The sequence below is a fragment of the Macaca fascicularis genome, chromosome 5 (genome assembly GCF_037993035.2).
Source record: "Macaca fascicularis isolate 582-1 chromosome 5, T2T-MFA8v1.1".
NCBI classification, from domain to species: Eukaryota; Metazoa; Chordata; class Mammalia; order Primates; family Cercopithecidae; genus Macaca; species Macaca fascicularis.
The window spans coordinates 173945254-173960211 of record NC_088379.1 but is presented as its reverse complement, the minus strand read 5'-3'; the positions used below and the strand labels follow the sequence as shown (position 1 = coordinate 173960211).

At 42.1% G+C, this 14958-nt stretch overlaps 1 protein-coding gene across 7 annotated transcripts in view; it reads left to right on the top strand.

The window, feature by feature from the left end:
* SH3RF1 (SH3 domain containing ring finger 1) overlaps window positions 1–14958 on the top strand; it is a 178717-nt gene that overhangs the window by 149665 nt on the left and 14094 nt on the right. For all 7 annotated transcript variants that reach the window (XR_012435211.1, XR_012435210.1, XR_006698372.2 and 4 more), the window contains 3 exons: window positions 944–1114; window positions 4133–4392; window positions 5273–5634. Coding sequence is in view for 3 of the 7 variants with exons in the window: in XM_045393046.3 (XP_045248981.2) it covers window positions 944–1114; window positions 4133–4392; window positions 5273–5634 (793 nt within the window). In the remaining 4 variants the exon portion in view is untranslated. The remainder of the gene's footprint in view (window positions 1–943; window positions 1115–4132; window positions 4393–5272; window positions 5635–14958) is intronic.

The window sequence follows — 14958 nt, the reverse complement described above, 5'->3', positions numbered from 1 at the left end:
TTCATAGTTTAGGGAAACACACTGTTTGCTTCTTTATAACATTATATGTGTATGAAACTGCCTCTTTTCTACAACTCCTGTTTGAACTTTTTATCTTTATTTTCATTTCTTGCATAAGAATACTAATAACAGAAAGGTATTCTGCACAAATCATATCTAGGTCTAGTTGGAGTATGAATGTAAAAAGTTTAAGGCCTCAGCAATGAGTATCCAGAAAAGTTTATCCTGTTGGGAGTTTATTTAGGGCAGAACACAGCCAGGTCTTTGTGGATCCTGCATTGTGTAATTTTATACACCAACAGTTTAGAGCACTGGTAAGAACTATAGGTTAATGTTGCCTGCATAGTTACCATGTGTTGGTGGGCACAGTCACCTTGCATCTTGGGGTTGTCTTGTATGTTTTCTGATCTGGACTTTGTTTTCCCTTGATTTTTTCAAATTTAGTCTTTTTCCCTAGAACGGAGCATACAAAAGCAGGTGTAGCTCAAGCCTCTAGGTTCAGCTTGTGTGTAGAAGCCAGCATGTTGTGCTCCCAGTGGGGTTTCATACTGTATGTTCTCATTTGGGGCTACTTCTCAAGCCTAACAAGTGCCATTTGAAGAGCACAGTTTCCCCTGTGGGTGCATAATCTCTGGTAGCAAGTTAGGCACTCTTGAAAACTGCATTAATTCTTTCACCCTATGCAAATACTATTTGGCGGGATAGTCACTTCCACACTGGGAGGAACAGGTGCTTAATCAGAAAGGCCTCTGCCTGCTTTTAAAATGTAGACAGCAAAACGTTTTTCAATGGAGAATTGTCAATGCTACTTATAGATTAAAGGATTATACTTTCAGTTTACATTTGTACAAAATGTTCAACACTTTGTACCAAGGAAGAGTTTTGAGCATCTTGGGATTTGTCTGTTACTCAGCCTGAAACCAAATATTATTTTCTATTCTAGGTATGTTGCTATATATCCATACACTCCTCGGAAAGAGGATGAACTAGAGCTGAGAAAAGGGGAGATGTTTTTAGTGTTTGAGCGCTGCCAGGATGGCTGGTTCAAAGGGACATCCATGCATACCAGCAAGATAGGGGTTTTCCCTGGCAATTATGTGGCACCAGTCACAAGGTATGGTTTTGAATAAATTGTTTACTATGTTCTAAACAGAGAAGCTTTGTTCTTTTCCATGATTTTCAGCCTATCCAGATTCCTTTCCCATTATAATTGCCTGTTACATAGCCAAAGTTTTAAAAATCCATGTCTACATCTGCTAAAATCCCTTCTAACTCTAAAATTTTTAGCTTGCTTTTCACATGCATATATGTGAAATTACAGGTTTCTACCAGTAAATGTACCGGGTTTTAAGTTATTTGCTTTAATGTGAAAAGGTTCAACAGCACCATTTTCAGTATTTTTCTACTAGGAAAGGCGTAGTGTTGATACAAAGAAAAGCTATAGTGTTAATACTTAGGTGTTTATATAATGCGTACTGTATGCCAGGCAGGCAGCTTTGTAAACGCTGATTCACCTTAATTCTTCGCTGCTGTTACATTGAGGCACAGAAATATCATACAGCTTGTCTGAGATCACATAGTGAAGAAGTGCTCAAACCTGAACCCTGGTGCTTTAGATTTCTATCTGTTTCATTAACTTGGTAATTACCTCTGAATTCTGACAATGAATTCTATCATATAGTCAGAAGTATAGCATAGACCCTTCTCAACTGAGGGCAGTTTTGCTCCCCAGGGAACATTTGACCATATCCAGAAATATTTTTGATTGTCATAACTGGAGGTTGGGGGTGCTACTGGCTTTAGTGGATAGAGGCTAAGAGTGAAACGTCCTATACATAGGACAGCCTCCCACAAAAAATAATCATAATCTGGCCTAAAATGTCACTGAGGTTGAGAAACCCTGTTACAGAGTAACAGAAGCTTTAGATATGCAAAACTTTATACATTTCATGTAAAGATAGTTCAACTTTTGGTCACTCAGGGAAGAAGCCTTGGAAATAGAATTAAATGACCTGTAATGAAATCAACACTGGGGGAGCCGTAGTTTTTGACCACCAGACATTTAATATACAGTCCAGGTTTAACTGCATTAAATCATTCCTCAAACCCCCTGATTTTAAACAAACAGCTTAATGAACTGACATGTTTGTCAGCTGTTGGCCTTGATTTATAGGTTGGCCAGCAGCCTAATCAAATGAAAATCACTATTGTTGCAGATGGTGACAGAATGTTAACTTTAATTTGACTTGCAAATTTTTAATCAATATAAACATTGTTTTATGTGTATGTTAAAATCTACATTCAGAATCCATCCCATCCAGAAAATGGCAGATAGAACCTCCCTGGTGCAAAATAATGATAATAATAGATAAGAGAAATGCGACAAATAACAAAAAAAATAAAGTGAATGAAGGAAAACATTTTTATAAAATACTTTTTATTAAAAATTTTTGTCAAAAACCAGTTATTAGAAGTCTCTCTGCTTGTATAGCCGGGTGCAGTGGCTCACACCTGTAATCCCAGCACTTCTGGAGGCCAAGGTAGGCGGATCATTGAGGTAAGGAGTTGATCACTTCAGGCCTGACCAACAAGGTGAAACCCCATCTCTACTAAAAAAAAAAAAAAAAACACACAAAAAAAACAAATATTAGCGGGGAATGGTGGCCTGTGCCTATAGACCCAGCTACTTTGGAGGTTGAGGCAGAAGAATCACTTGAACCTGGGAGGCAGAGGCTGCAGTGAACCGAGATCACGCCACTCAGTCCAGCCTGGGCGGCAGAGCAAGACTCCATCTCAAGGGGGAAAAAAAAAAGTCTCTCTGCTTGCTTAACTCTAGAGGAACATGTGCTTACAGTAAATTCTGTCATTCATGGTAAATAATAAGGATGTTCAAGTTAAGGAAGTGTTTTCTTAGTAGAAAGTTACTATATACAGAATTGTTATCATTTAAATGAATTTGGAATATGAAAAAAATACATTACACAAAACTACACTGAGCTTAATTACATTCAGTGAGTAAATAGATGTTTAAAGTTGGCTATAACCCGGTACATGTGCAAATACAGGATGAATACAGAAGAGTTATGTCGCACTGGCCCTGCCTTCAAGGAACTTACCAAGTCAGCAGTATTTGATAAAGAATTTATTAAAAAATAAATACACCGGCCAGGTGCATTGGCTTACACCTGTAATCTCAGCACTTTGGGAGGGTGAGGTGGGCGGATCACCTGAGGTCTGGAATTCGAGACCAGCCTGGTCAACATAGGGAAACCCCACCTCTACTAAGAACAGAAGAAAGTAGCAGGGCATGGTGGCGCATGCCTGTACTCCTAGCTACTTGGGAGGCTTAGACAGGAGAATCACTTGAACCTGGGAGACAGAGGGGTAAGCCGAGAGTGCGCCACTCCACTCCAGCTTGGGCAACAGAGTGAGACTCTGTCTCAAAAAATAGTAATAATAATAACATACCACATTTTGTAATCAAGGACCAAAGCATAAACAATTGTGGAGCTTAGAAACAGGATGAAAGAAGAAATCCACGTGAAACAATAGAATCGTAAGATCTTAAACCTGAATCTGAGGCAAGGCTTCTTGAACTGACAGCTTTCGTGCTGGGTCTTGAAACATAAATGAGATTACGATATGTCAAGAGAAGACGGAAAGGACATTCCACTAGTGCGTGTATATGTGTGCATGCATGTACACGGCCACATGTGTGATGTGGAGCTGGAGGCAAGTAGGAAGCCAGGAGACAGGAGCAAAGATGTGGAGATGGGAATATAGTCAGGGAATGATCCTAGCTTGCTCTGTAGATGAAGTGGGAGAATCCAGGGCCTTGAAAGTCAGCAGAGATATTTGGTCTTGTTATGGAAAGCTGAACGCAGTAACTGTATATTCTTGAGCAGAGTATGACATGTGGTTTCTGGTGATTCAGAATATATTTCAAGACCTTTCTCTGTCTCAGAGCCATCGTTACTTTGAATTTTCTATTCTTAAACTTTATAAAAATAATTCATTCATTTTTTAAAATGTTCTGTGTTTAAAGCTCTGAGTCATTTTTCTTGCGTTTAATTGTTCTTTCCCTCATTTTGCTGATGGATCGGACTTTCCATTTATGTTTCTGTTTTGGCAGGGCAGTGACAAATGCTTCCCAAGCTAAAGTCCCTATGTCTACAGCTGGCCAGACTAGTCGGGGGGTGACCATGGTCAGTCCTTCCACGGCAGGAGGGCCTGCCCAGAAGCTCCAGGGAAATGGTGTGGCTGGGAGTCCCAGTGTTGTCCCCACGGCTGTGGTATCAGCAGCTCACATCCAGACAAGTCCTCAGGCCAAGGTCTTGTTGCACATGACTGGGCAAATGACAGTCAACCAGGCCCGCAATGCTGTGAGGACAGGTAAGGAGGAACCCAGGACAGAACATACCAGGATAAAAGGCTTACCTGCCTAATAGTAGATCTTTTATAACAGATGTTGAGAAATGTAGATGTAATTAAAATAATGAACAACATTAGGCACAGTCTACTCAGTGGAACCTTGTATCTATTTATTTGGGCTAAGCGTGTCCTGCATATTACTTCAAACCTGATGGGTAAATCTAAAATCTGAAAGAAATTAGGCTGATCCTAAGAATGTCAATAGTACTTGAAATTTTGACCTCTATAGTTGAAATCTTATGACTTCAAATCTCACTACTACCATTCATGTGACATTGTGTGATACTCTACTAACGAGTGTGCTGATTATTTCTGATTAACTTAAGCACAAGTCTACTTTGGATCCTATGGGATCTTAAACAGCTTTCATAGTTCTGTAGCACTGAAAACCTTCCCAAGAGTCTCGGGTAACTAATGGGATGAGGGGTAAACTAAGGGTTTGCAAGCTCTATCAGAAAAACATAAAGAAGGAAAATGATTAATAAGAAAAGGGAATGAATAATAGGAAAAGGACTAGAGGGAGACATGGCTTGACACTGTAGAATGCCATCAAAAACTGGCTCAGTGTGGCTAACACTGTGGAGGGGCTGTCTCCTAAGTAAAAGAACTGAGCTTCCAGGCACTCAGTAGACTCAAGGACTGACCTGGAAGGACAATAGATAGTGTCTAGGAATCCAGCTAAGATTAACTGCTTTTAGGCTACCATCCATCCCATCTTTATTGTAATAAATACAGTAGCAGCCTTTTATCATGGTCTGATGCAGTGAAATGACTCATGTTTTGGTGAGCAGCATCTATTAGATAGTTGAATTTTGCTGTGTTCCCTCTTTCCATCTACTAGTTGCAGCGCACAACCAGGAGCGCCCCACGGCAGCAGTGACACCCATCCAGGTACAGAATGCCACCGGCCTCGGCCCTGCATCTGTGGGCCTGCCCCATCACTCGCTGGCCTCCCCACAACCTGCGCCTCCGATGCCAAGCTCAGCCACGCACACTGCTGCCATCAGTATCAGTCGAGCCAGTGCCCCTCTGGCCTGTGCAGCAGCTGCTCCGCTGACCTCCCAGAGCATCACCAGTGCTTCTCTGGAGGCTGAGCCCAGTGGCCGGATAGTGACTGTTCTCCCTGGACTCCCCACGTCTCCTGACAGTGCTTCATCAGCTTGTGGGAACAGTTCAGCAACCAAACCAGACAAGGATGGCAAAGTAAGACCTTACTTACTTACTGTTTCTCTGCTTTACTTACTTCCCAGTTTTTTTCCTTATGTTGTGTCTGTCATTTTTAGCTAATGAGAAGAGTCATTGTTCAACAAACCCTCAGGTGCTCCCCACGTGTGAGTCACTATGCCAGGTGCTAGGAGTAGAGTGGGGAAGAAACGCAGGCACCACCCCATCCTCTTATCTGGAGCTCATGTTTCTCTGTGTTTAAACACCCACTAGTTGCCACGCCCTGTGCTGCAGGTTAGAAGGACCACAGTGAATGACACTTAGTCACTCCTCCATGTGCAGCTTAGTCTTGTGGAGGAATTTCCTTTTGCCTTTAGTTACTCATTCTTTCATCATTTTGCCATCCTCAAGTCTTCCTGCTCAGTGAGTCTTGCTTGGTAAGAGTTCTGGTAAAAATATATATATGTGAGGGGGATGAAACTGTTGATCAAAAGTGTTATTTATGGATTTATTTTATCTATAGCAGTGGTCCCCAACCTTTTGGGCACCATAGACCAGTTTTGTTGAAGACTGTTTTTCCATGGACCCAGGGGTGGTGGCGGGGAAATGGTTTCAGAGTGATTCAAGCTCATTACATTAAGTGTGCACTTTATTTCTATTATTATTATACTGTACTATATAATGAAATACAATTCACCATAATGTAGAATTAGTGGGAGTCCTGAGTTTGTTTTCTTGCAACTACGTGGTCCCACCTGGGCGTGATGGTAGACGGTGACAGATCGTCAGGCATTAGATTCTCATAAGGAGTGTGCAGGCTACATCCCTCGCATGTGCAGTTCACAACAGGGTTCATGCTCCTGTGAGAATCTAATGCCCCTGCTGATCTGACAGGAGGCGGAGCTCAGGCAGTAATGCGAGTGATGGGGAGCAGCTGTAAATACAGATGAAGCCGCACTCGCTCACCTGCCGCTCACCCCCTGCCGTGCAGCCTGGTCCCTAACAGGCCACAGGCTAGTACTGGTCCATGGCCCAGTACATCTGACCTTAAGCAGCATGGTTCCTTGAGAGGTAAGACTTGAAATATAAGGAAACATTATTTTCTAAATCCATAGGTTGTTTTTTTTTTTTAATGTCTCATTTGGGGCTGAATTTTAAAGAAAATATAGATGAAAAGTTATATTGGAAAGAATAACCTACGGTTGGGTTTAGAGACAGGTGATTGGAGGTAAGAGAAATTGAGAGTGGTTAAATGTAAAAAGAAAAAGAAGAGATGGTAACAGATCTGGATAATTTTATTGTCATCATTACTTTTTCCTCAATATTTTACACATTTCCCCTGAAGCTCTATACCAGTTCTGGGAAGTTTGAGGGAGGGTGATCATAGACTTTTGGCCACCTGGTTAAGTGGTAATGTATGTCATTCTATTTAAATGGTTAAGGGAGCCTGTAAATAGCGGTTTATAAGGAAATAAACTTTATGGCCTACTAAAAAGTTAATATTTAATTGTTGGGTTAACATGAGAGTTTTTGAAAAAGATTGGTATCTGTTCAGTGTTTATAATTAACTACATTAAACTTGCACTCAAGCCAATATGTTCAACTTTGTTAATATACTTATAAATAATTATTTTTACGGTTTAGATTTTAAGGCTTGGGGACAATGTGTCTCAGAGCCTGTGCCACTGATAAGAACAGGGACTCTTCAGCTGGGCCCTTCCAATGTAGAATTCACTTAACCTCTGAGGCTTTAAAGGTCCTTGTGATAGACAGAATAGTGACTCCCCAAGGATGTCCACCTCCTGATCCCTGGAACCTTTAAAGATGTTTCATTACATGGCCACAAGGACCTTGCAGGTGTTATTAAATTAAGAGCCCTTTGACAAGGGGGTTATCCTGAATTATCCAGGTGGGCCCAATGTAAACACAAGGATGTTCTTAAAAGGGAGGCAGGAAGCTCGGGGCCAGAGAAGGAGACGTGATGGTGAAGCAGAGGTAGGAATGATAGGAAAATGAGGCCACAGGCCAAGGAATACAGGAAGCCTCTAGAATCTGGAAAAAACAAGGGAACAGATTCTTCCCCAGCGGCTTCCAAAAGGAACCAGCCCTGCCAACACTTTGATTTTAGGACCGGATTTTTACCACAAAGTTTGAGTTAACCTGTTATAGCACCATCTAGTACAGGTCCTTACTGGTCATCCTGTGGAGCACCCTTCCCTGACAAACGGCCATGGCTTCTGCCCGGGTGCGTGCCCTATTGACCAAGCAGTGCCCTAGGCCGAGACTGCCCTGTGCCATCTTCAGTCAGCTGTAACTCAACTCAGCCTTCCAACCATTGTTCTTTATTTTGAGGGCCCACATAGAAAATGCAGATCTCCTTTCTACATGGTGCCCTGAGGTATTTGCACGTTTGTCCCCTGGTGTCTTTTCTCTAATGCTATACTCTTGAAGTTTTATTTACCTAGTCCCCATATCACAGATTTCGTTTTCCCTTATGAACTCTCCTACCTCATTTAATGTTCCAAATCCACTAAAGAGACTTCTGGTTGATATAAATTTAGGAATTCCATGATTCTTGTCACTTAATCATGAATCTTCATGACTAGAGTGTCTTTATATACGTTTCTCCATCATATCTACAAGGATGTCCTGGGAGAAGTCACCAGATGCCACATTGATTTTACATCATCCTCCCATCCACAGAGTTCTCCCCATTGCCCCATCATTTCTGCAGTGACTTATTGTTAGCGGGTATCTCCTGGAAGAGTTTTATTTCCCTTTCTAAATGTTCATAAATCTTTTGTTTAATACTCTTTTAGAATTTTCCCAGATGGTCTGCAAAGTGCTTTGTTGTCATGTGTTTGAAAATTGGGGCCGGGCGTGGTGGCTCACACCTGTAATCCCAGCCCTTTGGGAAGCCAAGGTCAGGAGTTTGAGACCAGCCTGGCCAACACAGTGAAACCCTGTCTCTACTAAAAATACAAAAATTAGCTGGGCATGGTGGCACATGCCTGTAATCCCAGCTACTCAGGAGGCTGAGGCTGGAGAATCGCTTGAACCAGGGAGTCAGAGGTTGCAGTGAGCCAAGATCACACCACTGCACTCCAGCCTGGGCAACAGAGTGAGACTCTGTCTCGGGGAAAAAAAAAGAAAATTGGGACTTGCACGTGCCCTTTCTTGCCTGTTCAGTTGACCCTCATTCCAGATTCACCAGACTATCAAAGGTTATTGGTTGCATTTCTGCTGCTATTTTTCTCTGTACACTGGAGTGAGTTCAGCCTGTTAAGAGTAGTCATTTGATCTCTAAATCCCAACTCTTCACTCATTTCCCTCTTGTCAAAGTTTGTTCTTCCCTTCCAGTCTAAAGATTATCCTTCCCTTTCTTCTTGCCATCCAAGAACCACCATCCTCCACAGCAGGTCTGTGTCTTTCTTGTTCTTCTTGTTTCAAACATAACTTTAAAAGAGCTCTTAAAAATTTTTTTTTTGTCTTTAGCATTTTTGCAAGTTTAAGCTCATTCTGATCTTTAAGCCTTCTTGAATTGCTATGGGCCACGTTATGTTCTTTGTTATGGGCTCTTCTCTTGATCTTTTTGTACGTGCCCTTTAAAAATTTGAGCCATTAGGCTGCTCCCTGGGAGATCACATCAATACCTTTAGATGCCTCTATGTTTTCATCTGCAGGGATGATTTGCAATTGTATGGTTAGAATTTCATTTTTGAGAGCCTTCCTATTCCTCTTGAAGCATCTTCCCTTTTGAGTTTCGGGTCATGCATATATTTTCTTTGAACATTTAAAAATCAATTCTTTTAAACTATAAAGTTCAGACCTGACTATCACCAGCCTCTTTTTCCATGCTTTATTCCAAGTTCTCGATACTTCTGCTTCATCAGCAGAACATCTCCACCTCTCTCTGGTTTCTGCCCTCCCTCTAGTTGATCAGAATTAGATCCAAAGTTGCAGTTTGCTCAACTTTCTGTGAGATTAAACTGTCAGCAAGGAAAAACTGTGTTAGAGATCCTAGTTTTAGTTGAGACTTACAGCAGATATCTAGGTATTTGATAACGTCCTCATTATGTCTCTTTCCTCATCATACTGTGAGCATCGTCATCCATTTACTTAAACCTATCAGCAATGCATGGTGCATCCCCCACATGATAGTGTGCCTACTGCCCCTCCTGTTCTCTGTACCCAGCTGCTCTGCAGTGGGCTACTGCTGCTGTTCCACAGAGAAATATAATTTTATAATGTACAGATGGGACTGACGCAGCTTCTCTTCTAACCGGCTACTCTTCGGAATAGTATTTTATTTGGAAGTCCTGTTGCACAAAGTCTCAGGGATCTCTAGATACTGCGTTTTTGTCCTTGTGTTAAAATCTCTAGCTAACTTTGGTGTCTGTACTCTGTGGTTTGATAAACAGGCATCTGAAACTCTATTTCATCTCAGTTCTCTCTTGTTCGAAATCCTAGACCTTTTCTACCATTGTTATTCTTCCTTCTATGAGATCCCTAATATTTTCCACAGTCATCCGTATAACAACTTTATCTGGACATATTTCTAACTTCCTACTCAGTTCAAAGCCTTCATTATTTGATCAACTAATCTCCAGGAAAATGCGTTTCCAAATCTTTAAGAGATACTTATGTATATGTATATATGTTTTATTGGGTTTTGTTGTTATAAAAAGATTAAGGCTGGGCACAGTGGCTCACACCTATAATCCCAAAAGTTTGGGAGACCAAGGTGGGCGGATCACTTGAGGCCGGAAGTACAAGATCACCCTCAGCAATTTAGCAAAACCCTATCTCTACCAAAAAAAAAAAAATTATTTTTAATTAGCTGGGCATGGTGATATGTGCCTGTAGTCCTAGCTACTTAGGAGGCTGAGGTGGGAGGATGGCTTTAGCCCTGGAGGTCAAGGCTGCAGTGAGCTACGTTAATGCCACTGCCCTCCAGCCTGGGTGACAGAACTAGATCTCCCAGGCTGGAGTGCCGTGGTGTGATCTCGACTCACTGCAACCTCTGCCTCCCGGGTTCAAGTAATTTTACCACCTCAGCCTCCCAAGTAGGTGGGACAACAGGCATGCACCTCCACTCGCAGCTAACTTTCGTGTTTTTAGTAGAGACAGGGCTTCACCATGTTGGTGGTCTTGAACTCCTGGCCTCAAGTGATCCCACTGCCTTGGCCTCCCAAAGTGTTGGGATTACAGGCATGAGCCACTGCGCCTGGCCTGAAAAAAATATTTTTGATTAGTACAGTTGTGTAATTGTTCTTAAGTTCTCTAAGTTCTAACCTTACTTTAGAAAAAGAGGAGGAACCACCTCTGATGCCAATGTCTACCCCAAGTGCTTCCATTTTCTTTTTTTTTTTTTTTTTTTTTTGAGACGGAGTCTCGCTCTGTCACCCAGGCTGGAGTGCAGTGGCCGGATCTCAGCTCACTGCAAGCTCCGCCTCCCGGGTTTACGCCGTTCTCCTGCCTCAGCCTCCCGAGTAGCTGGGACTACAGGCGCCCGCCACCTCGCCCGGCTAGTTTTTTTTGTATTTTTTAGTAGAGACGGGGTTTCACCGTGTTAGCCGGGATCGTCTCTCGATCTCCTGGCCTCGTGATCCGCCCATCTCGGCCTCCCAAAGTGCTGGGATTACAGGCTTGAGCCACCGCGCCCGGCCAGTGCTTCCATTTTCTACCCATGACTTCAAAATCTCCAGCGGTGCTTTGTAAGTCTCACCTGACACTGACATTGATTCCATATGAGTCAGCAGGAGTGAGTGTTGGTCAACATGCACTCTGCCATATCCTAGATCCATTCCTAAAAGCCACCTTTCCTACAGGTGGGCCACACAAGGTCAACATTTAGTGTCTCAAATCCCCCACCCCCAAATTCCTGATGATTCTCCCTTAAGAAGCCAACCACAGATTTTCTTCAGTGTTTTAGAACCTTTCCTATTGTTCTTTTCATTTATTTATTCGTTTATTTTAAGAGATAGGGTCTTACCATGTTGCCCAAGCTAGTCTTGAACTCCTGGATTCAAGCAGTCCTTCCACCTCAGCCTCCCAAGTAACTGGGACTACAGGTTCACACCACTGCACCTGGCTTATTATTCTTGATTTTCTTATGCAGAGGTCCTATCTGGTTTTTAAATATTCATTTTATTTTCTGAACAGTTTTCTTGAAGTCTCTACTGATCATTTTTTTTCTTTCTTCCTTTATTATTAATTTTTTAAACGAGGTCTCATTCTGTCACCCAGGCTGGAGTGCAGTGGCGCAATCATACCTCACTGCAGCCTGAACTCCCAGTCTTAAGCCACCCTCCCAGCTGGGACTAAAGGCATGAGCCACCATACCTAGGTCATTTTATTTTGGTAGAGATGGGATCTTGCTGTGTTGCCCAGGTGGCTCTCAAACTCCTGGGCTCAAGCAATACTCCTGCCTGGGCCTCCCAAAATGCTGGGATTACAGGTGTAAGCCACTGTGCCCAGCCTCTAGTGATGATTTTCTTTGTTCAAATGATTTTTTCTTCCTTCTCCCAGGTGTTTTTTGTTTTGTTTTGTTTTGTTTTGTTTTTGTTTTTTTTTGTTGTTGTTTTTGCTACAGGGTATCCCTCTATCACCCAGGCTGGAGTGCAGTGGCATGTCATAGCTCACTGCAACTTCCACCTCCAGGCTCGAGCAACCCTCCCTCCCACCCCAGGCTCCTGAGTAGGTGGGACCACAGGCATGCACCACCACACCTGGCTTTTTTCTTTGTATTTTTGTAGAGGCAGGGTTTCCCTACATTGCCCAGGCTGATCTTGAAATCCTGGGCTCAAGTGATCCTCCTGCTTCAGCCTCCCAAAGTGCTAGAATTACAGGTGTGAGCCACTATGCCCAGCCTGAATGTAGTCTTTATTAATTCATTTAGTTTTCATTTCTGCTGTTGGTTTTTGAAAAAATAATGGTGCTCGTAGATGCTAAGTGTCTGAGTTTGCAAAATGATCTCTCTCAAGTGGAACATTATTCTGCTAACAGAAAAAATCAGAATATGCCATTGAAAGCATGGTTCCTTGGAACTAGGACAGCATCTTTTCTGTATTACCACCCCCACCCCTTACCCCTTGTGCCCTGCCATGATTCCTAATCCTCTGCCTTCTGCCCTGTGGGTAGTCAGCATCAGTTGATGATGATAAGACATCCCTTAGAAGTCATTAAAGCAAGCTGTATTTAATGTGTTTAATCATTTTAGATGAATTAAGTCATCTTTCTTCTTAATCACTTCAGAGGCTGTTCCCTGAGTGCCATTGAGTTATCTGATATTTTACTGAGTGCTCAGAACTGAGCTTTTAAGAAATGGCTTTAGCTATGGCTTGCTGAGATTGTAATTTATCAATGGACTTGATGTTCTCACTGGACCTTTGTGGGTCCGTGGACTAGCGTGTGCTTTCTTACATCATGGCAAGAATAGCTGGCAGTCGCAGCTGACTGCTACCTTAGAAGCGGAAGCTACTGGACGTTATTCTTTTGCACGTCATACCTTGGACTTCCAGACCTCAGGCTCTCTACAACAAATACGGAGCAGCATTGACAGGTGCTTAGTCAGACCACTTCATTGACCATAGGCTTTATTGAAAGGCTCATCGAAAGGCTTTATTGCCTCTGGATCTGGGGAATCCAACATATCCTTTATTTCCTTAGGCCTGGCGCTAGCTATATTTTTCCTCCCTTTCACTGGTCTCATCCTCTTCCAGTATTTTCTCAGCCTCTAAGCTTTAGTGGGTGTAGGGCCCTGCACTCAACACTGGGTGAGATACAGAGGTATATACAGCACTGTCACTGCACTTATGCAGGCAGTCCAAGTTTGTGAGGACATTCATTAGAATGCACATAGTAGCCCCACAGAAAATGTGGCATTGAATGAGTGAAGCGAAAGCGCATAAGATCAGCTGAGGACAGGCTATAAAGAGAAATGCAAAAGGATCATCCTCTACCCGGGAGAGTTGCAGGGTGGTGGGGATCAGCTGGCTCTGCTCATCTGTAGCCCAGATCAAGCAAGTACAGAAATGACTTTAGCACCCACTCCCATCCTGTTTTCCCATTTCTAGCCCACAGGCTCACATGTCCTTGAGCAGCATTAGGTAACAGGGGATTATGGTGCACTGTTCCTGGGATTCTTCCTCATAGTCTGATAAATTATTGCTTTTGTCTCCTTTTTTCTGCCATACTGTCTGTAATGGAACAATGTTGTTAGGGATTTAGATTCATTTTCCCAAGGAGTTTTTACTGAGTCTAAGCTATTATTCCCAAGAAAAATTCCTCAGCAGGTCCCTTATAATTTCTATTTCCCTGTTAGTGGGCCTTAATAATTCCAATTTGCCTACAGGGTTTTCTAAAGAAATAGTTATCTATGAAGTGTTTCATGTTCAAGCAGTGCTTCCATTCAGAGGACTTAATGATGTAGTTGACATCTTAGTAAAACAATTTAAAAGGATCATGTTAAGCTTGGCCATCAGAAAGAACATTCATGCTTAAGGTTTCAGAATGAAGGAGCCATCTCTTGACATCTGATTTTCCTAGCAGACCAAAGATAGAAAGTATCAAAAGAGACAAAAATTCAAGAGATGGCTTCTGTGGAATTGTGATGGTTGAAAAAACAAACAAACAAAAAACACACTTATTTGTATATTTGCTTGTGAAAGGAGAAATCAACTTGTTTCTAAGTATACCGAAGCTTTCCTTAAAATGGATGTCTAATCAAGGAGGTACTTGCAAGGGAAATGTGGTTTGACTTCTGTTTTATTGGCTTGTTACATTTAATCGAGGTGGCGACATGTGAGAAGTGGTTTAACTCTTAACTCTGATCACTGCCTGTAAGCGATAAGGCTCACGTCCATGCCTGTGGAATAAAGTGCTGTCATGTTTACATTTAATTCTGCATGCATTCAGCTGTCTTACAGCAATTAGAGATAGGATAGGCAGAAGTTCAGGAAGTTAAATCCATAATCTGAAATTTCCATTTTATCCTAAAATATCTACTAATGCTTTTACCAAACCCAGGATGTGAATTGGTGAGTTTTATTGTCTTACATCTTTTTTATCAGTTTGTCCTACTTCAACAGAATGTCCAAAACCAAACAAAAAATATATATTTAGCAGAAAGGGAGAAGGAGGAGAAGTAAAAGGTCAGGTTAGCACCACACACAAATTGGTGGCCAGATTATGAATAACCAATTATCAACAGAAATAATGTAAAAAGATCAAACCAAACATCGAAACCATAAGGCCCCATACACCTACTATGTACCCACAAAAATTAAAATTAAAAATTAAAAAGTAATAATGAACTATAGGGCCATTTTGATTACGCTAGCAATAGTACTGTCATTCTCC